General features: G+C 40.3%; 1 protein-coding gene across 1 annotated transcript in view; it reads right to left on the bottom strand.

Moving 5' to 3' along the window:
• The window catches only part of CDHR4 (cadherin related family member 4), a 764521-nt gene that overhangs the window by 545711 nt on the left and 197064 nt on the right, over nt 1–21746 (bottom strand). The window contains exon 6 of the mRNA XM_044078501.1: nt 21443–21553. Within this exon, the coding sequence (XP_043934436.1) occupies nt 21443–21553 (111 nt within the window). The remainder of the gene's footprint in view (nt 1–21442; nt 21554–21746) is intronic.

The following is a 21746-nucleotide window of genomic DNA, read 5'->3' as shown; positions in this document are numbered from 1 at the left end:
ATCCAAACATCCATGACTTTGCTCAAAACTGTATTTATTGCCATTTAATGTTCTCATACATTTTATGGACAATGATACAAAATGCCTTACGGACTGCATGTCTCAGATTACTACTCAGATAAGAGAAGCATGAACACCATGCAAAGGTAAGACAGAGCTGCATTGCTGCAAACAATAGTCATAAATGGTTGTGTGATCACTAATTGCACTACATCTGAAATTAACACACGGACAAACCACTCAGAACTGTACAAGTGCCATATGTCTTGTTAATACTGTGAATGATCTGGGACTTGCTTGGGTGCACAATGATTTTCATTTCTGCTGTAAAGCTGTTCCTGTGGCAAAGTGGGATAAGACACCCTTACTGTGTTTTGTGCACTCATTGGTGTAAGAGTTCAAATTCAGACTTGTGTAAAAAATCTTTCATTTTTACTGATATTTATTTTGGATAGTTTATTTTATTTATTTTCTTGTTTTAATACCACTATTTGCACAGTTTGTGGCTTAGTGCGAACATAGGGAAATAGATAAATAAATGCTATGTTATGCACTTATATGATAATACATAAAGTTCATCTGTGAATCACCTGTGTGGGTAGCAAATCTGCTAAACACAGCAATCCCGTAATATATACTGTACTATCTGTAAACCATGGTTCAAGTCCCACATTTGTTTTTGAAAGATGAAACATAATAAACACTGCTCACAAGGATAAAACAAAGTGAGCTTTGCTTGTCATGTTTACGTGTTGCTTAACTTTGTGCAAACCTGGTCTAATGGCCCACACAAGAGGCAGACAGAACACCTGCAGACAGGATACAGACATTGTCAGTTTTAAAAAGGATGCATTGTTGCATCTTTTGTTTTCCATCATGCAAACCTACTAAGCAGTGTTGCCCAGCAGTTAGCAACATTCCCCAAATACATGCAGGTCTAGAACACCTGCAAACAAGAAGCAGAGAGTAGACAATTTTGAAAACAAATACATTGTATCCTCTATGGTTTGCCACCATGCAAACACCCTAAGCAGTGTTGTGCAGAGGTTAATAGACATACTTATTAATGAATATGAAAATATACAGCTATTCCTTAACTGTTCCCGTGGCAGCAGGTGTAAGTAGAGGGCTGCAATACAGGTGAGTCTGGATTCTAATCTAACACACTACTGATTTTATTAATGCTTGTCCACTCAATTTTAAACAACAAATAAAAAAATTCAAACATATAATTATAAATAACAATAAATATGTTTAGCAGTGGAGCTCATATGAATTATATGTGTGTGACTTGACGTTTTACTGAATATTATGTATCTGTAATTATAATTGTCTTCTCTGGTCTTGGATGGTCTTCATACCTCAATGATACTCATACACACATAAATGTATAAACGAGGACCTTGTCAGGTCACACACATACCTAGTTAACCCCTCTGTCTGTCATGTGTATTTATATATAATTAATGAAGATGTTCAACAGGCATTTCTTCTGTGCCATGGTTGAATAATCACCTATATGAAAGAAAATGTTTTGTCATAATGCATAGGTTTGAATCCCACATTATACAAATTAATTTTATCACTGTTTAAAGCGACACCAAATATCTGTCAGGTCATATCATTTATAACCCCAATACATGCCCGCAAAGTTAAATCAAGTAACAGGTACAGCAACATCCAAACCAAAAACTAATGCCAATTGTCACATTGCCCTTCTTATTTCATTAACTGCTTTCCTCTCTTTTTGGCACTATTGCTCTTCACTTAATGTCATGCAAACTTGGCATTGTTGCTGGGGTTTGTACACTAGCAGTAAATACAATATCACACATTGGTGGGAAAGCACTATTAATTGTTGCTTTCTGCCTTGATTGGACATGTCTGGAGCTAGAAGGGAAGGTGAACAATTTAGTGCTCAGAAGTGGGGTATCAAGGAGCCCAGAATCTTTATTGGACTCCTTGTAAAGTGCCACAACTGAAGGCTCTTTCAGGGGGGCCTATACCTGCTCCAAGTACAAGTCTGAGGTATGAAATAATCTGGCCAAGGCTGTCTCCAGTGCAACTGGCATTCCATGCACTAGAGAATAGTGTAGGCATCACTATAATGATCTCAAAAGGTGCAAGTGGTATATACTCAACTAGTGGCTGGATGATTTTAGGACAGTTCATATCCCACAGTTGTGGACATATACACAAAGAGAATTTATATTATACAGAAAGCTGCATATAGTCATGAGTGGTATGCATAATGCTCTTCTCTTCTTCTCTCCTTTCCTTCTACAGCCAATTAGAACACCCTGGTAAGCAGGGAAGCCCATACCGAGCATCTAGAGAGACTGAGGGAAGAAAAGGGTATGCATGCAGCACAACATAACTATTATTTTAGCTAAACTATTGCTTGTCTGCATAGTTGTAACAAAGTAAGCATGCATATCCAAACCATAAAAGCAAGCATGCATGCATGCTTCAGTCTGCAGCACAAGCAAACTGTAGGAGTCAAGTCTAATACTGTAGTCAGATGCTGTGGATTCAAATACCACAAGTAACAAAAAATATTGTAAAATCCTTTAAAAATATTACATAATTTAATTTCAACAAAAGTGGCATAAATGCCCTGTTATTAATTTAATCTGTATAACTGGACCAAGCATATGTGCAATATATGCACATTGCAAGGATTACTTCAAGCAATCATTACTTATAGTTTGTAGTTGTTAAGAAGTATAATTAAATGTAAAAGTAGAGATAAAATACTTTATTATTATAATAATGCATTATGTGTCATATATGATGTTACCAATTACATCTCTTTGTATTGTCTTACCCCAGCCCTTATCTTTCCTTTTTATTTTTCTGTTTGTTATCAAAATGTTTCCATGTCATCCATCTCTGACAAATTACAAAATGCTTTGCAGCAGAAGGAGGTTGGCTAATCCCTGTGACTCAGCCTGCCCCTGCTCCACCGACTCCTACACCAACACCCGTCCTCCGCTGCCTTGCACTACCTGGGCTCTCCATATCAGGTAGCACCACCCTGGCAGCTGGTGCTGTGGTATACTCTGGGAGTAGTGGTGGAGGTGGGGATTTTATCATCCACCAGGATATGTTAGGGTTGGTGAATAGGGTTGGGCACAACACAACTGGTGCACACCTAATCCAGACGGAGAGGCTGCTCTCACTTATGGTCCATAGACGAAAACATCAAGAATTCAACAGTCACCACAGTAAGGGGACAGTAATGACAGTCCTGTGGGTGAGGACTAGATTCTCACTGTCCCCATGTTTGATGGTCATGGGCATCCATTGTCCTCTGCCTAACCCCAGTCATGGTTTCCCCCAACCTGTCATGTCCCTCACCATCCCTGTGTCTTAGATGTATTTGTTCTGTTTGTTTGCATCTGCTTCCTCACTTACCCTACATACCTGACCTAGAAATACCTATGTCCCTTACCCAACATTCCTTTCTTACTGAAGTAAAAAAAAATGGACACCTGTCCCACAAAAAATATTTTGTCCCAGACATAGCTCTTCACTTCATGCACGTGTCTTCTGGACACACTTGCTTTGGTTCAGTTGGCTAAACAACATGATTGTGTTATCACCTCTCTGTGTGGAGGTAGTCTAAATTCAGCTAATATTCTGTACATATTATCATTTTACACTATTGAAAAAAGTGGATAGCTATGGTTCTTTCCTAACCCCCTCCTGCACATTCCTATATTGCTTTCCCTTTGTTCTTCCTCCTGCTTACACCCCATTTCACCACTTTTCTACCAACCCAGTTTAACACCTTTAATCTGGTCAAAAATAAGATCACACACTGCACACACACACACACATAAGTGAAAACAACCAATGAAGTCCTTCACTTTTTGTCCTCTGTGTTTGCACAGAGTTTGGCATCATGCACCAATGCTGAGCTACCATTACCGTCTCTTTAATGGTGCATGCATAATAGTACATAGTAGTACAATACAGAATGATTTCATTGCATTATAAATACATATTTAAAACTAGAGACACCTAGAATCAAACCCTGTCAATGGGGCAGAGCCTCACGTTTGCTCACCACTTAACTACATGCAAATGAGGAAAGCAGTATAAATGCATATCTCGCATGCGCAAACAGTTTGCCATCCATCAAACAAACCAGCTGCTTGGTGGTGCGCTATTTAAAATGCTCATTATCATGCATTACTTATGTTTACTGCCCAGTTAGTCTTCATTCCATGAAAGTACATGTAAAAACACAACCAAATGAAGACACTTTAAAGGACAAAACACATATTTGGACTGTAGTCATATGTTACCTGCACCCATACACTTGAAACTTGGTCTCTCAGTACTTGTTCCCAAATATATCATTTACACTGCAGAAATAAATAAAAATGGCATTCTTATATATCATGTACATCTTTATACTGGCAATACAATTCAGATTTTTCAATACTTCTAGTAATGTGGACAGCTGTTTGCAGATCCCTATCAGATTATCGAAGTTTCAAAACTTTGAAAGTCATATGGTCATGAACAAATGATCAAGGTTTTGAAACTTTGAACTTTTTGAATGGAGATTGTAGTACAGTGCAGAATGGGAAATTTACAGTTTTTGTAATGTAATGCAATCTCAGAGTTGCTATATTTATTTAACAGGGGTGTGGGGGGCACAACCACCCATGTGGAGGCTGCAGGGGGGCTTCTTCCCCTGCAAAAACATTAAAAATAGAATTTTTAAAAACATTTTTTATGTTCAAAGTTCTGAAACTTCAGTCATATGGTCTCAGCCATATGAATTTCAAAGTTTTGATACTTTGATAATCTGACATAGGTCCACTGTTTGCATATAGTTTACAAAACATTCTTTTTTAAGATACTCCTGCACATTGGAAATGCAACAGCAAATTCTACACTTTGCACACTCATCAATCTGGTAACATGCAGATCTTTAATATCTTGACAGTTGTATATGGCTAGCTATCCATTTCAGGCAGCCCTCCCAACATCTTCTCCCAAACATCCAATGTTGATGTCATCCACAATAAATTGTCCTTTAGCATAATAAAAGTCAGACTTGTGCCATGGTGCTTGCATTAGCTATTTAGTTCTCTAGTCGGTGTACTTAGGTAGGATTTCTACTCTCACTGCAATAATATGATATGTATGTATATGTGTGTGTTTGTGTATGTGTGTTTCTGTCTGTCTGTCTACTCAGAAGAGCATAACTGTGTATCCTGCAGTCATCAGTTCAAGCCCATGGAGTACCAATATTTTGATGGTTGTACATGCCTACACATCCATTTCATATAGGCCAGCATCTTCTCTCAAACATCCATTGATGATGTCAATCACTAGAAATTGTTCTGCAGCTTTATAAAAGTCAGATGTGCCATGGCACTTGCATTAACTACTGAGTTCTCTAGTCAGTGTACTTAGGGCTTCTAATCTCATTGCAGGCAACATGTGCGTATGTGTGTGTATATCTATCTAGTCAAAACGCATAACTGTACATCCTGCAGTCATCAGTACAATCACATGCAGTACCAATATTTTGACAGTTGTACATGCCTACACATCAATTTCATAAAGGCCTCCTAATATCTTTTCTCCAACATCCAGTGCTGATGCCATCCACAATAAATTGTCCTGCAGCATTCTAAAAGTCAGACTTGTGCTGTGGTGCTTGCTTTAAGTACAGAGGTCTCTAGTCTGTATACATAGTTAGGTAGGCATTCTAATCTCACTGCAGTTAACTGGTGTGTGAGTCTCTGTCTAGTCAGAAGAGTATATCCTGCAGTCATCTGTACAATCCCATGGAGAACCAATATTTTGGCAGTTGCACATGCCTACACATCCATTTCATAAAGGCCTACGAACTTCTTCTTGCAAACATCCAGTGTTGATCTCATCCACTATGAACTGTCCTGTAGCACTGTAAAAGTCAACTTGTGCCGTGACACTTGCTGTGTAAGTAGGGAGATAGGGGTTCTAGTCTCACTGTGGCAAATGTGTGCGTGTGTGTGTGTGTGTGTGTGTGTGTGTGTGTGTGTGTGTGTGTGTGTGTGTGTGTGTGTGTGTGTGTGTGTGTGTGTGTGTGTGTGTGTGTGTGTGTGTGTGTGTGTGTGTGTGTGTGTGTGTGTGTGTGTGTGTGCGTGTGTGTGTGCGTGTGTTCCCTTGGTTGACATTCAAGAGAACATTTTACAGCAGCATATCAGACACTGCTATTACCATCTTCTTCTCACCAGACTCTGCTGATGCCATCAGCTATAAAGAGGTACTGGACACTATAAATGCCAGACCTATGCTGTGGCACTTGTGTTAAATACTGACTTCTCTAGTCAGTGTACATAGGTGGGGGTTCTGCTCTCACTGCAGTCATCTATTGTGGGTGTGTTTGTTCATTTGCTTGACATTCAAGAGACCATTTTACACCAGCATATGGGACACTGCTTTCATCATCTTCTCCTCATCAGACACTGCTGATGTCATCAGCTATAAATTGTTGTCGGACACTAAAAGCTAGACTTGTTCCATAGCACTTGTGTTAAGTACTGTGCTTTGTAAATTAGTAGGTAAGGGTTCTATTTTCACTACAGTCAACTGTGTGTGTAGTCAGACCTCACTATGGTGCCAATTTTAGTATATGTGAGTCCATAGCTATGTCAAACCCTATTCCAAACATCTCATTGTAGCATAAAATGATGATGTCATCCTGTATAACATGCACTCTAACAGTATTCAAAACAGGCCTGTCTTCTGGCAGTAACATTAACTACTGTGTTTGCAAACTACTTTACCTACACATATACTGGTTTTAATTTGACAGCAGGTGACCCTCATGTCTGTACATACACATCACTTTTCAGACAATTTTACACAGGGATGCAACTCTATATTCATGTCCCACATTCCTCCCAACATATTCTTCTCAGAATACAATGATGCTATCATACTCCATAAAATGCAATGTGACAGTGTTACAGTCAGACATATGTGGTGTTACTACTATGATATTGCATGGCATTCATATTTTATACCTACACAGGTGCAATGTTCAAATTAGGCCCATTCTACAGTTGTGTGTGTGTGTGTGTGTGTGTGTGTGTGTGTGTGTGTGTGTGTGTGTGTGTGTGTGCATCTGTGTGTGTGGTTGGTGGTACATTATGGCCATTGCATGATCTTTGGAAATGTTCTTCATTGCACTACCACTTAGAAAACCTTTCACATAGCCTCATGCATCCACAATCCTTCTTTTTCCACTGCCCACATCACATCCTTCCTGCAGAGGAGTGGAGGATGTCCTCATGTCAAACGTGCATACACGTATCATGAAGCAGAGTCCTTCCATGAGCCTCCGCAAGCCATCTCCAGACCACTGCATGTGTGATTGCTAATTCTGTCATGGTGTGGTGCACATGTCCCATATAGACAGTGTCTGGATATAATGCAATTGAACAAGTATACACATACACACAATAGGATTACTATCCTCCATAATATAGATATAGAGATTTTTTTACAGGGTGTAATAATTTTATGTGATGTTGGCCAATAGACGAATAATGTCACATGACCCTATGAATGGTTGACATGTCAATGTTGCTTTCATTGGCATGTGCTGTATTGAGCTATGGATGCACAGTATGGCTACAACAAGGTATTACAATATGTGATGTGAGCTAATGTATTGATGACCATTGCTACCATTGCATTACATGCTCCTTCTATAACAGCTGCAGTAATATGCCTCCTGAGAACTGTTGACAAGGTATGATACATTATGTATACTGTTGGCATATTAGGACATGCATTTTTGTAGTGGAGCAGATCAACCTACACAGTTCATGTTCCACCATCACAGTGTCATTTGCAGCATGGTACATGTGTGCATGTGTCAACTCACCATTATTAAGTGTTCTGCAACTGACATCAACATAAATTCCTATTACATGGTCACAGAAGTCTTGTCTCATACACACGTTTGTTATGCTATGATATACACAACCAATGTATCACTTGTTTTGATGCAATTGCAACATTGTGGAATTCATTGTATGTGTAGTTGTGTTGCTACACCCAAGGATTATTGAGATCAGCAGCAGCACCATTGTTTGATTATTAGTATTTCTGTCAGTAAAGGCTCTGCATGAGCTACAAACACCTGATCTGTAATATGTCCTGATATGGCATCAGGCTGTTCAAACACAGCTGGTCCATGAAACACATACAGGCATATGTTGTGCAAGTGATGTAAGTACGTGACATTGGTACAGCTGTATGACTTTGTGGATAGCAAGAGTGTGTGGAATGTGATGAATGACCAAGGCTGTATAGAGGTCTTGTCACAAATAAATTATTCTGATACATATGAAATGTTAAGTGGAATACACAACTAAGCATAGATCTGTGTGTGGATGTCAGCAGACATACCCACCCAGAGGACATAGACAATCTGCTATCTGACAGTTGTCTCACATGTCACCTCCCTGTCACCACTGGTCAGCAGCCAAAGTAAACATACAAACATTACTCAGATTTTATTCTCAGCAGGGAAGCAATTTTATGTTCTCTCTGTGGCTGATAATACAGAAGCAATGAGCTGAGACAACATCACAGGTTTCCTATAGCATGACTTAAAACCTGACATACCAAATGCAGCTGGATCCGTACATCAACACAACCTCCAGACAGCCTATGTTTCCACAGAAGGGTGTACAGCAACATACATACATCCTTCTGACTCAGGGAGACCATCACCTGATGCATGGAGTTATATACACATCCTGACTCTCTTCATCTGTGAGGTAGGCCAAGGAGTCATCATGGACCTTCTCTAAAAGGATACAGGTAATATACTGATCATGTACTAAACCCATGCTTGATTTGTTCTGGCCACATCATATCTGTTATATCTGTTCACTTTCTTCAAGAAGGTTACCAGGGGCACGCATGATGAGTCAACACGATCATCCTGTGTAACTTGACCTGGCTAAAGCATTTGACACAAATAAACAGTCAGGTATTACATCACCAAGTGGGTAGACAACTGGAACATATACATGACAGCGAAATACGTTACAGTGTGTGAAGTCATCTAAGGCAAAACGGCTTGCCCAAAGCAATAATCATAGGTGACTCAATAGTGAGGCACACTAATCTCCCACTCACTAGGTTGAATAAGGAGAAGGTAACAGTCATCTGTCTATCAGGTGCCAGAATCTGATGCATAGCACACGCACTCAGGTCATGCCACAACAAGTACAAGTATGACTCTGTCATTGTCCATGTGGGTGTGAATGACCTGCGATGCACCACCTTGGACTACATGAAAAGAGACATGGTGGAGCTCTCGGATTATGTGGCCCAGGCAGGTATGACCCTAGCCCTGAGCAGAATCCTACCATTGCCCAGAATTATACCATAGTACAAACAGAAAATGATTGACTTCAACAATTGGCTAAGTTTCTGGTGTCATTCTAAGGGGATCGAGCATCTGTATGCTTGGGATGACATGATTGATGGACTCCAATACTTTGTCAGAGATGGCCTACATCTGTCACCCCTGGGTTTCTGGGTACTGTCTAAGGCTCTTGCCACCCCTATAGTGCCTTATTTAGGCAGTGTTCCAAAGACCAAATTACCACCATAACAGCTATAAATTAATGCAATCTGAGGGTCATGCTGCTCAATGCTAGAAGACTAAATCTCAAGATGCACTCACTCAAAGCACTCCTCAAAATGGAGAACATCGACATTTGTGCTGTAACGGAGACCTGGTTTAAAGCAGAAGAAATCACCCCTGCACTACCAAGCTATAACTCATTCCACACCTTTCAGCCCCAGAACATGGACTGAAGCTCCAAAGGTGGTAGTGTCTCCATATTCATAAAGGATATACACACCTCCAGACTAGTAGCCCAATACAACGCATCTGAGATACTGCAGGTACAACTAACACTGGGTAAGAAGGCAATTCAGGTTGTAGCCTGCTATAGGTCCCCCAACCATGTCCCAAGACTCACACCACATTCCTAAACACCCTGGAAACTATTAAGAGTCAATCCAACACTCATACTAGGTGACTTCAACTACCACTCCATCAGCTGGAATAACTGCTCATGCACCAGTGCAGTGGCCCAATGCTTCCTGGAATTCATCAGTTCCAATGCCCTGAACCAGCTCATTCTTACCCCCACTAGAGGAAGCAACATCCTTGACCTGGTTATTACTAACATGGGAAACCATTGCTCTACACCAATAGTCAATTCCTCCCTGGTTATATCCGACCACAAACTAATCACCATGGAAATCTATATCTCACCTACACCCCCCGCAAAGGTATCCACCATGAAAAACTTCTCCAAAGCTGACTTTGAACTCCTAAAAACAGAGGTGGCTAAATTCACAGCACCCATACCAATGGAATATAGATGCATGACTGCCAAATGATACACCAATGCACTGTAAGAACATGTACATAAATGCATTGAACTAGCCATACCCAACAGAACCAAGACACTCTCCTTCAAAAAAGGAAGTCAGTCTGGTGGTTCACTGCCATTAATAAACTCTACAACAGAAAGAAGAAACTGTTGCAGAAAAAGGTGAAGTCCCAAGACTGGAAAAATTCTCTGATTAGCCTCAACAAAAAGTTGAGATCCCTCATCCAAACCTCTAAAGCTAGCTATGAAGGCAGAATTACGATAGACACTAAAAACAACCACAAAGCCTTCAATAGCTATACCAAGAATCTCCACGGCAATACCTAGATTTGCTCTGAGTTACTGCACAATGGTACATCCTATACTGAGCCAACAGATATTGCCAACATACTGGATGACAGATTCAGTGCCAACTTTACCTCTCTCTCCCCTAAAGACCAATCTCAATACCATAAGAATGCCAGGCACCCAGCATTACTGCAGCACAGGTTAAAGCTGCATTGTCTAAGGCCAAGAATACAGCTTCCATGGGACCTGACAATATCCCTGGCTGTGTTCTACATGAATTACAAAGTGAACTGGCACCACATCTGTATGCTCTGTTCACTCACAGCCTCACTTCAGGCTTTGTCCCTACCGAATAGCGCACTGCTACAGTCATCCCTCTCCATAAAGGATGAATGACTACAGACCCTGGAAATTATCACTTGACGAGTCTGCTATATAAGGCTATGGAGCGCATCAACATGGACCTAATTAACAAGGACATAAGGAATGTCCAAACTCTAGATCCCATGCAATATTAGCTAGTCAGCTATCACCTAATAACTTTACTTTACCTTGCTATAAATCAACCTCACCCCCACCCTTTTCATATTCAACCTGTCCCAACAACATATATTCTAACCCTACTACAGAAACTAAAACCATGCTCTCCCTCAGCAGACCAACTACCTGCTGAATTCCTACAACAATCAGCCAAAGCTATCGCTTATCCCATTTCCATTCTGATCAATAGAACTATTACCGAAAGTTATATCCCTAGCTTATGGAAAATCTCCTATATTATCCCCCTCCATAAAGGTGGACACTCCACTGAACTCTCTAACTACTGCCCCATTGCCCTTCCCTCTCCTTTGGCAAAGATCATGGAGAAATGTATCCATAGGCAATTACTTGACCACTTAACCCAAAATAACTTACTTTTCAGCTGTCAACATGGAGTCAGACCTTCACATAGCACTACCACTGCCCTTCTTTCATTCACTGATTGTATTAATAAAAACTGCAACCTTAACAATCTTTCTTCAGCACTATTTATTGACCTGTCTAAAGCATTTGACAAGGTAAATCACCAGATTCCCATCAAAATACTTAAATCCCTGTCATTAGATACATTTTCCATAAAGTGGTTCCAGTTCTACCTAGATAAAAGACAACAGGCTGTACTGTGGCACAAGTCTCTATCTACCCTCCTGCCCATTACCCTTGGTGTCCCTCAAGGGTCCATCCTAGGACCTCTACTTTTCTCCATATTTATTAATGACCTTCATCTAGCCATCCCCCAAGCCACATGCATACAATACGCTGATGACTTCACACTGATATGTTCAGCCACTTCCTCTTCTGAACTTCACTCTCATATCCAGAGAGTATTTAACACAGTTGAACAAAGGTTCACACAGCGTTGCCTTCTCCTAAACCCCAAACAAACTAAACTCCTCTTCACTCCTACTAACAAGTCCTCTCCTTTTGATTTCTCAGTTATCTCCACCAATAAATCTATTATATCACCAGACCCAACCACCAAACTATTGGGTATCACCACTGACAACAATCTGAACTTTGATATCCATATCAACAATACTATAATAACTGTCAACAAAAAACTTGCCTCTCTCTATAGGATTAAACCCTTCCTTTTACCTACAGCTAAAACCACTATAGCTCGCACTCATCTAATCTCTTCACTCCTTTATGCCTCTCCCATTTTTACTAAGCTATCTAAAAATAACCTCAGCAAATTGGAAATGTCCTACAATAACATTGCCAGATTTGCTACAGGCAACCCATTTAGAACCCACCATTGCATTAATATAAAGCAGCTAGGATGGCTTGAACTACAAAACCTGATTAAATTCCACCAACTATCCATAGCCCATAACACTCTTTATAAACCTTCTAATACTCCTTTTCTATCCACCCTCATCACCCCCTATAAAAATCTGAAGTCCTTAAGGTCATCTCACAAACTTCTTGTACATACCGCTAAACCTAGCAACAAGGCTGGCGATTCTCTCTTCTCTAACGCTATTGGAAAAGCCTGTGACCCCAGTGACCTTTCCTCACTTCCCTCATTATCACTCTTCAAAAACAAATTGAAACTGTTCCTCAGAACACACTGGTTATGCCCCTGTACTAAACCTGACTAGTCATCTGTCTCTTCAAACTTGGCTCTACCTACCCCATACTACTCATGAACTGTTATACCTTCCTTATTGACCATAATTACTATCTCCCTCTAGAATATTATGTATTGTACCCATATGCTGTATTATACCTGCATTCTGTACTGTTAGGTTGTTGTCCTCACTGAATATTTTGTGTTAACCTGTAATATGCATTGTAAATATGACTCGTGTTTACTGTTGTTTATTTGTTATGTGTTGTTTTCATTGTTCTGTCTTGGAGTTTATCTCCCCGGGCCTCTACTGAAAATGGACATATATCCAGTTAGACTAGCCTGAACAACAAATGTAAAATAAAAAATAAAATAAATAAATAATAAAATAATTTGGTTTTGTGAATGGTAGATCATGCCTGCTCAACCTGGTTGACTTCTGTGAGTCAGTCACCAGAGCGGTGGATGAAGGTAAGGCAGTTCATGCAGCCTACTTCGATCAGGCCTAGGCCTTTGATACCATTCCTCACTCAGGAATTATAGATAAACTCAGCAAACTAGGCATCAACCCCTATATTGTTAGGTGGGTTGCAAATTGGCTCACAGATAGAACCCATAGTGTGAAAGCGGACTCCAAGTCAGACTGACAACCAGTCACGAGTGGAGTCCCACAAGGATCAGTCCTGGGTCCTCTCCTGTTTGGCATCTACTTCTCTGACATCCAGGCCAACATGGAGGGACTCTGGCTGACCAAATTTGCAGATGACTGTAAGCTGGGAGCCATTATTAACTCCCCAAGTGATGCAGACATCCTACAAAAAGGCCTCACTTAGACCAATGACTGATGTCGAAACCATGGTCTTAAGCTAAATGCCAAAAAATAAATTGTCATCACCTTTGGGAAAAACTCAGTTCCCACTAATTGCCACATCGATAGGAGCCCACTGAACACTGAAGGTGTTATAAAGGATCTGGGGTCACAGGCTGACAGCAACCTCTCCTTCAACTACCACATTGCCACTGTGGTCAGAAAGTCCTTGTATGTGGCACATCTCATTACCAAGGGTTTTGCATCCAGGAAGAAAGAGGTTATCATTTCTCTCTACTCTTCCCTCATTAGACCAATCATAGAGTATAATGCCCAATTTGGCATGTACCTCACTAGACACCTGCAACAGCTGGAGAGGCCACAAAAGTACCTCACAAAGAGGATCCTAGGTCTTAAACACATGTCCTACAAGGACAGACTCAAAAAACTCCAGCTATTCTCTGTCTCATATCGTCTACTAAGAGGTGCTCTCTGCTTGACCTACAAAGCCATGTCTGACCCAACTCTGTTAGAAATGCTACATCTAAAGAAATCCCAATCTCTCCACACCACACATCCCAGAGGCCTCAACCTCATTACCACAATCAACAGAACATGCTGGAGGGACAGGTTCTTAACCCAGAGACTGCTCATGCTCTGGAACAGACTTCTCAGACATATCAAGGAGAGCATCTCACTAGCTCTCTTCAAGAGAAATCTTGATGAGTGGATGGGAAATAGGAAGTTCACCCCGGGGATCACTCCAGTGGCTGTACTTGATAGAGGCACTGGGAACTAACAATGGGCGGCACAATGCCAGGGCACTTCTATGGGCTAGGCTTGTAAAGGCTCCAGTGCCATAAGCCTAGTACACACCTATGAACCTCTTTCTAGAGTCCAGTGACCAGGTCCATACCTCAGGGCTCTGTGCTAGGCCCTTTCCTGTCCATTACTTAATTCTCAGGCTTCAAAACTGACTTATGCATCTTATCTCCTACCAACTTTGGGGAAGAATGAAAATTGTGCACAATTATTGAATTTAAGTGAGATATTAATATAATAGATACAGTATCAACACACACAGATGATTGATGCCACAAACATGGGGACACAGTAGGCGAAGGACACTCATGTGGGAAGAAGTTCCATTATGAACTCAATTGCACAAGATAATTATAATATTGACAACACACCCCTATGAGTAGACCACAACAGTTAGCTAGCCAGGATTGCTCATTATTTCTAATACAGGTGTAACAGTATCATGCCGAACACCTCCAACAGATGTTGCATTTTGAGGGAGGTGTGCTTGATTCTCCTCTAGGATTGCTGATGAATAATTCCTGCAGACTCATTTATGATCACTTGCAATCACATATGTTGTGTGAAAGATGGGATGACTGGTGATTGTGCATGCTTCTGTCTGCTGTTATCCAAGTGCCTGTGTCCCACTTGGCTGAGGCCCGTGCTGACATTCATTCGGGCAGCTTATTTTGCACAGCTTCACAATATGCACATAATCCCTATTGTATATACACCATCCCTGATATATGTCATGTCTATTGCTCGTGTCAGGATGTTTATATCACAAAGTATCCACTCCATTGATATGTCACCTTGTGTGACAGTCACATATCTACAATATACTCATCTTCCATAAACTGTCCCTCACCAATTGTAATCTTACCTTTCTGTGTTTTACTGATTTAATTTCTGTTTAGTGTTATCTCTATTTGACATATGACCTCATTATTCTGTACTTTGTTACTTTGTTACAGCCTCTTCTCTAAGTCACCACCTTGACCGTAATTTAACTTTGTATGATAAACCTGCATTCTGTTTCCTGCACTTATCCTAAGTATAATGTCAACTAAAACCCTGTAAATAGCCTCAATGCTCTACTGGTTCTATCTTACAAATGCTAATGTTTTTCATTTTTTTATGTAAATTTGTGGAACTTAAAAAATGAACCTTACAAATGCTAATGTTTTGATTTCTATTTAAATTTATGGAGCTTTTCTCCCCAGGTGTCCGCTGAAAAAGGGCTATCAGCTCAGACGGACTAACCTGGTCAACAAATGTAAAATAAATAAGTAAATAAATAATACAATAACTGTGCAGTCTGCACTGTATCATGTCGATATGTGAATAGTGTTCATGCTACCCCTGTCCTCACTGACATGCCCTCATGTATTGTACATTACCATGTTTCACCTCTCCTCTTCTCCTATGTTCTCTGTGTGTCCCTTTTCAATGCACACATGTCCCCGGACTATTTATAATGCAGTCTGTGTACTCTTACTGATCATTTACAAAACTTTATTCAGTATGCCTGACACAGGTTTCCACAATACTCTGCACTGTATACACTTTCATGTAATGTGTTGAAAGTATATACATTACTTTCTTAATAACCCTGGTAATCATTAAGGCATTCCTCGCAATCCCATAGACCTCATTTGCCTGTAGGCAAACAGGTTTACATGACTATTGGTGTCCATGTTGTTATGAAGCCTCGCTTGTTTATGTTTGAACATGGCGCGTGGCATGCATATGTAATCAGCAGTGCTGCTCACAGCGCAGCCACATAAACTCTGTGTAGGCTTCGCGCTAAGCCTACACAAAGTTAATTGAATCCCCAGGGTTGTCTTTATTGAATGATAAAGGTGTAACTGAGCCAAGAAATACAGATCTGTAGTTATTACTCTGTAGTTTGACTGTAATTCCTTTTTCCTTCACTTCTACAGTGCAAACATTTATGGCATTTCTTAACAAGATATGTTTATTGGACACAAATACCCTTGTCAGTGGCCACCAAGAAGCAATATCTGTTTTAAGTAACTTATTTAGTCACAAAACTGGCAAAGGGAGGTGGAAGGAATCAAACTCTGCTACTTTTGGTTACAAGAAGCAACTCAGTAACAGTTTGGAGCCTTAATATTCTGTACTAAATGCAAGACTTGCTTATTAGATGCTTAAAACACAGATGTTTCCTTTATTCATTTTGCAGTCTTGTTTAATTTCTGCGTGATACAGACAATCTTCTGCTTACAAATGACAGTTCACACTGATAAATCTAATCATTTTTGGAGATTATTTACAGGTTCAGGTTATCTTAATAATGACTGCTTATATTGTATGCTAATATTGTAATAGGTATCCATTTTATGAATAAAATAGAATATGGGGGGGTCTATATCGTTAGTTTGAATGCACATGTGTCTGAACGGCAAAACATCGAACTGGGAAGTTCGAAATGCAAAAATAGCAAAGCTGCGGAACACCAAATTTTTTCCCAGGGAAAAAAGTCGGTGGGCCGTTTCCACAGTTTTGCTATTTCCTCCACTGTGGTGCAATCTCAGAGTTGGTATATTTAAGTAGAGGAGGTGTGGGGGGCACAGCCCCCCATGTTGGGGGGTGTGGGGGGTGAAGCCCCCCACATTAGTAACAGTCTGAAGTGTTCATGTGTTTTTAAATTTTGTACTGGAACAGCGATTTTTTTCCCTGGGAAAAAAATCGCTGTTCTGAGAATTTGAAATTCTGACATTTCAAACTTCCGGGTTCGATATTTACATAGTCAAACTTATGAAAGTTCGACTACGTGATATAGACCCAAATATGGTGTGTGTGTGTGTGTGTGTGTGTGTGTGTGTGTGTGTGTGTGTGTGTGTGTGTGTGTGTGTGTGTGTGTGTGTGTGTGTGTGTGTGTGTGTGTGTGTGTGTGTGTGTGTGTCATGGTGGGGCTATATAATATTACTTATGACCTCCCTAGCTAACCCTGACTGAAGGGAATCTCATTTCTGTGCTGGAAACTCACCTAAGTAGTACTCACTTACTTAAAAGAGATGTGTGGTGGTCCCAGGATCTTGCAGAGGGTTACTGTCATACTACAATTAATAATGTGAAATCTTCTAAATTATCCCAGAATTTGTCTGGTTCCACAGGACCTTTGTGTGAAAGTCTTTACAAAATTATTTTTATTTTATGCCACTAGACAAAGATTCCTAGTAGCTTCTAATGCTCTGTTGAGTTATACATTTTAGGTAGATTATTTAAGCAATAACCGACGATGTGGTGTGGTATATTGAAGATTTACCCAAGGCTGGTGTGGTTTAATCACAAGGGTGAGAGGGAGAATTGTTATCATACAATGACATTATTTAAGAAATAAAATACTTACTTTTCTTAAATAATGTCTTTGTATAACGGTGCATTACTGTTCTACTGCTGGTTGTGGTACACTGCTTCCTTGTTTTGATGTACTGAGCATGCATATGGGACTTGCGTCCCATGCATACCCAGTACATCAATGCTTTGTATAATGGCGCATTACTGTTCTTCCGCTAGCTGTGGTACACTGCTTCCTTGTTTTAATGTACTGAGTATGCGTATGGGACTTGCATCCCACACTTACACAGTACATCAATGCTTTGTATAACAGCACATTACTGTTCTTCTGCTGGTTGTGGTACACTGCTTCCTTGTTTTAATGTACTGAGCATGCATATGGGACTTGCGTCCCACACATACCCAGTACATCAATGCTTTGTATAACACTGCATTACTGTTCTTCCGCTGGTTGTGGTACACTGCTTCCTTGTTTTGATGTACTGTGCATGCGTATGGACTTGTGTCCCATGCATACCCAGTACATCAATGCTTTGTATAACAGCACATTACTGTTCTTCTGCTGGTTGTGGTACACTGCTTCCTTGTTTTGATGTACTGAGCATGCATATGGGACTTGCGTCCCACACATACCCAGTACATCAATGCTTTGTATAATGGTGCATTACTGTTCTTCTGCTGGTTGTGGTACACTGCTTCCTTGTTTTGATGTACTGAGCATGTGTATGGGACTTGCATCCCACACTTACCCAGTACATCAATGCTTTGTATAACGGTGCATTACTGTTCTTCTGCTGGTGGTGGTACACTGCTTCCTTGTTTTAATGTACTGAGCATGCGTATGGGACTTGCGTCCCACACATACCCAGTACATCAATGCTTTGTATAACACTGCATTACTGTTCTTCCACTGGTTGTGGTACACTACTCGCTTGGTTTGATGTACTGAGCATGTGTATGGGACTTGCGTTCCATGCATACACAGTACCTCAATGCTTTGTATAATGGTGCATTACTGTTCCTCCACTGCTTGTGGTACACTGCTTCCTTGTTTTGATGTACTGTGCATGCGTATGGACTTGTGTCCCATGCATATCCAGTACATCAATGCTTTGTATAACAATGCATTACTGTTCTTCTGCTGGTTGTGGTACACTGCTTCCTTGTTTTGATGTACTGTGCATGCGTATGGACTTGCGTCCCACACATACCCAGTACATCAGTGCTTTGTATAATGGTGCCTTACTGTTCTTCCACTGGTTGTGGTACACTGCTTCCCTGTTTTGATGTACTGAGCATGTATATGGGACTTGCATCCCACACTTACCCAGTGCATCAATGCTTTGTATAACAGCGCATTACTGTTCTTCTCCTGGTTGTGGTACACTGCTTCTTTGTTTTGATGTACTAAGCATGCGTATGGGACTTGCATCCCATGCATATCCAGTACATCAATGCTTTGTATAACGGTGTCTTCTGTTCTTCCACTGGTTGCAGTAAACTGCTTTCTTGTTTTGATGTACTGAGCATACGTATGGGACTTGCATCCCATGCATACCCAGTACATCAATGCTTTGTATAACGGTGTCTTCTGTTCTTCCACTGGTTGTGGTACACTGCTTTCTTGTTTTGATGTACTGCACATGCGTATGGGACTTACATCCCATGCATACCCAGTACATCAGTGCTTTGTATAACGGTGCATTACTGTTCTTCTGCTGGTTGTGGTACACTGCTTCCTTGTTTTAATGTACTGAGCATGCATATGGGACTTGCGTCCCACACATACCCAGTACATCAATGCTTTGTATAACACTGCATTGCTGTTCTTCCACTGGTTGTGGTACACTGCTCCCTTGGTTTGATGTACTGAGCATGTGTTTGGGACTTGCGTTCCATGCATACCCAGTACCTCAATGCTTTGTATAATGGTGCATTACTGTTCCTCCACTGCTTGTGGTACACTGCTTCCTTGTTTTGATGTACTGTGCATGCGTATGGACTTGTGTCCCATGCATGCCCAGTACATCAATGCTTTATATAACAGTGCATTACTGTTCTTCTGCTGGTTGTGGTACACTGCTTCCTTGTTTTGATGTACGAAGCATGCGTATGTGACTTGCATCCCATGGATATCCAGTACATCAATACTTTGTATAACAGTGCCTTACTGTTCTTCTGCTGGTTGTGGTACACTGCTTCCTTGTTTTGATGTACTGCGCATGCGTATGGACTTCCATCCCACGCATACCCAGTACATCAATGCTTACAAACAGAAGCAACAGAGAAAAGAAAGTCCCCATTGCTCCATTTTTTTCCTTTTTTTTTATTTGTTAAAAAAATGTTTTGAGCACTTTATGCAACGGAAAAAAGTCTGGGCGACCGGACCTTTTTCCGTTGGTATAGTGTGGGTTTTACAACAGGCACGCTGGCCAATCAGCATGCATGTTTTGGAATATTAATGGGGGGTCATTGTATAATTTATATTTATCTGTCAGCCTATACATTTTTAAGTTGTTTTTGTTCTCTTCTTCATATTTCTGCTTTATATTGTGTTAATGAATTTGTTCTGTGAGTATGCTTGTCTATAGTCATTAATGAATATAAATGCAAACAAAATCAGTTACTGCCTCATTAAGACAATTGTGACCTTAATAAGAGTCACTGCCTTATGAAAGCAGAACAGGCTCTTGTAGTCAGAAATTTCAGGAGCCAGTGTGTTTATACTGTTGTTCAGCTTTGTAACAATCAACCTGATGTTCTCTAACTTATCTGTTTATTTGTTTGTTTATATTTTCTTCATACTTTTCAGCTGGCACCTTCAAGCCAACTACATTTCTTTATATCCATCAAACAGCCATAGGTTCATAGGTTCATACTAGGCTATCTGCCCAAGGGCATTTATAAGCAAACTATGCCCATTATTTTGCTGTGCCTCTGTCAAGCAGTGACACTGAGGTATAGGTTATAAATTCCCACTGCCAGTCTCGAACCCAGGACCTTGGTAACATTAGTCTGTATGACCTACCACTAAGCCATGACTGCCATTACAGCTGTTTTTAGAACAATGTAGTTTCATATCTTTCTGGACATCTTGCACTATGACTCTCAGCACTTATTAATGAAGACTGGCAACACAGTTCAGTCTTTTACATTTCTTATTCTGTTTCTCTGATAGTTCGCTTCACTTAGCTGCCTAGTCAGTAACATTCAACTCCTTCTTTTGCATTAGATCGATGCACTGACATCTGAAATTCATTTTGGCATACCACTTGTGTATATCATGTCTTCACTGTCAAGCATGCTTGGTAAAATGTCTTCTAAGTTTAAGGCTGTGAGCTTTAAGAGTAGGTTTGATTCCCCCAGACTCTGATTATGTAATGGGTGTCTCTGTGCCAGAGAATCCATGCACTGCTAAGCAAACGCTAGTATTGTTCACATTCCCTAAGTGATATAAGCAGTGATAACCATTGTCATTATTTAAAACCTGCATATAATAAAACCAGTAAAACAGTATGCCCTCTGTATACGAACAGCACTGAGAGTTCACAGAGAAAGATTACACAAGTCCATCTCGGACTTTGCCATAAGTAAAATCCAAAAATCACATTTCCCAGCATACAATTTAGGACAATTTTATTTGATAATTTTATTGCAACTTACTGTATCACCCTTCTGGTAGTTGAAGCTTCCTATATTCAGTAAAGATGGACTTGGATTTAAAAATCTGAAGCGGTTTGCAGAACCACTAGGTAAAGCATCAGAGACATTGTACTGCAATGGGAAATGAAGCAACTGTTAGCACTTGTAATTAAAAAATCCTCACCTCTGTTTAATATTTTAACCATTTATCTTTTTTCTTAATTTATTTCCTGACCAAATCTAATTATGTCCTCACATTTCAAACAAATGTTCATATGTCTGGAACCACTGGGGTTATGAAAGAAGTATAAATGGAAAACTCTTT

The sequence above is a fragment of the Protopterus annectens genome, chromosome 7.part1 (assembly GCF_019279795.1).
Source record: "Protopterus annectens isolate FY-2018-M chromosome 7.part1, PAN1.0, whole genome shotgun sequence".
Taxonomy (NCBI): Eukaryota; Metazoa; Chordata; order Ceratodontiformes; family Protopteridae; genus Protopterus; species Protopterus annectens.
The sequence above is the reverse complement of the archived record's forward strand: the minus strand, read 5'-3'. Positions and strand labels throughout refer to the sequence as shown.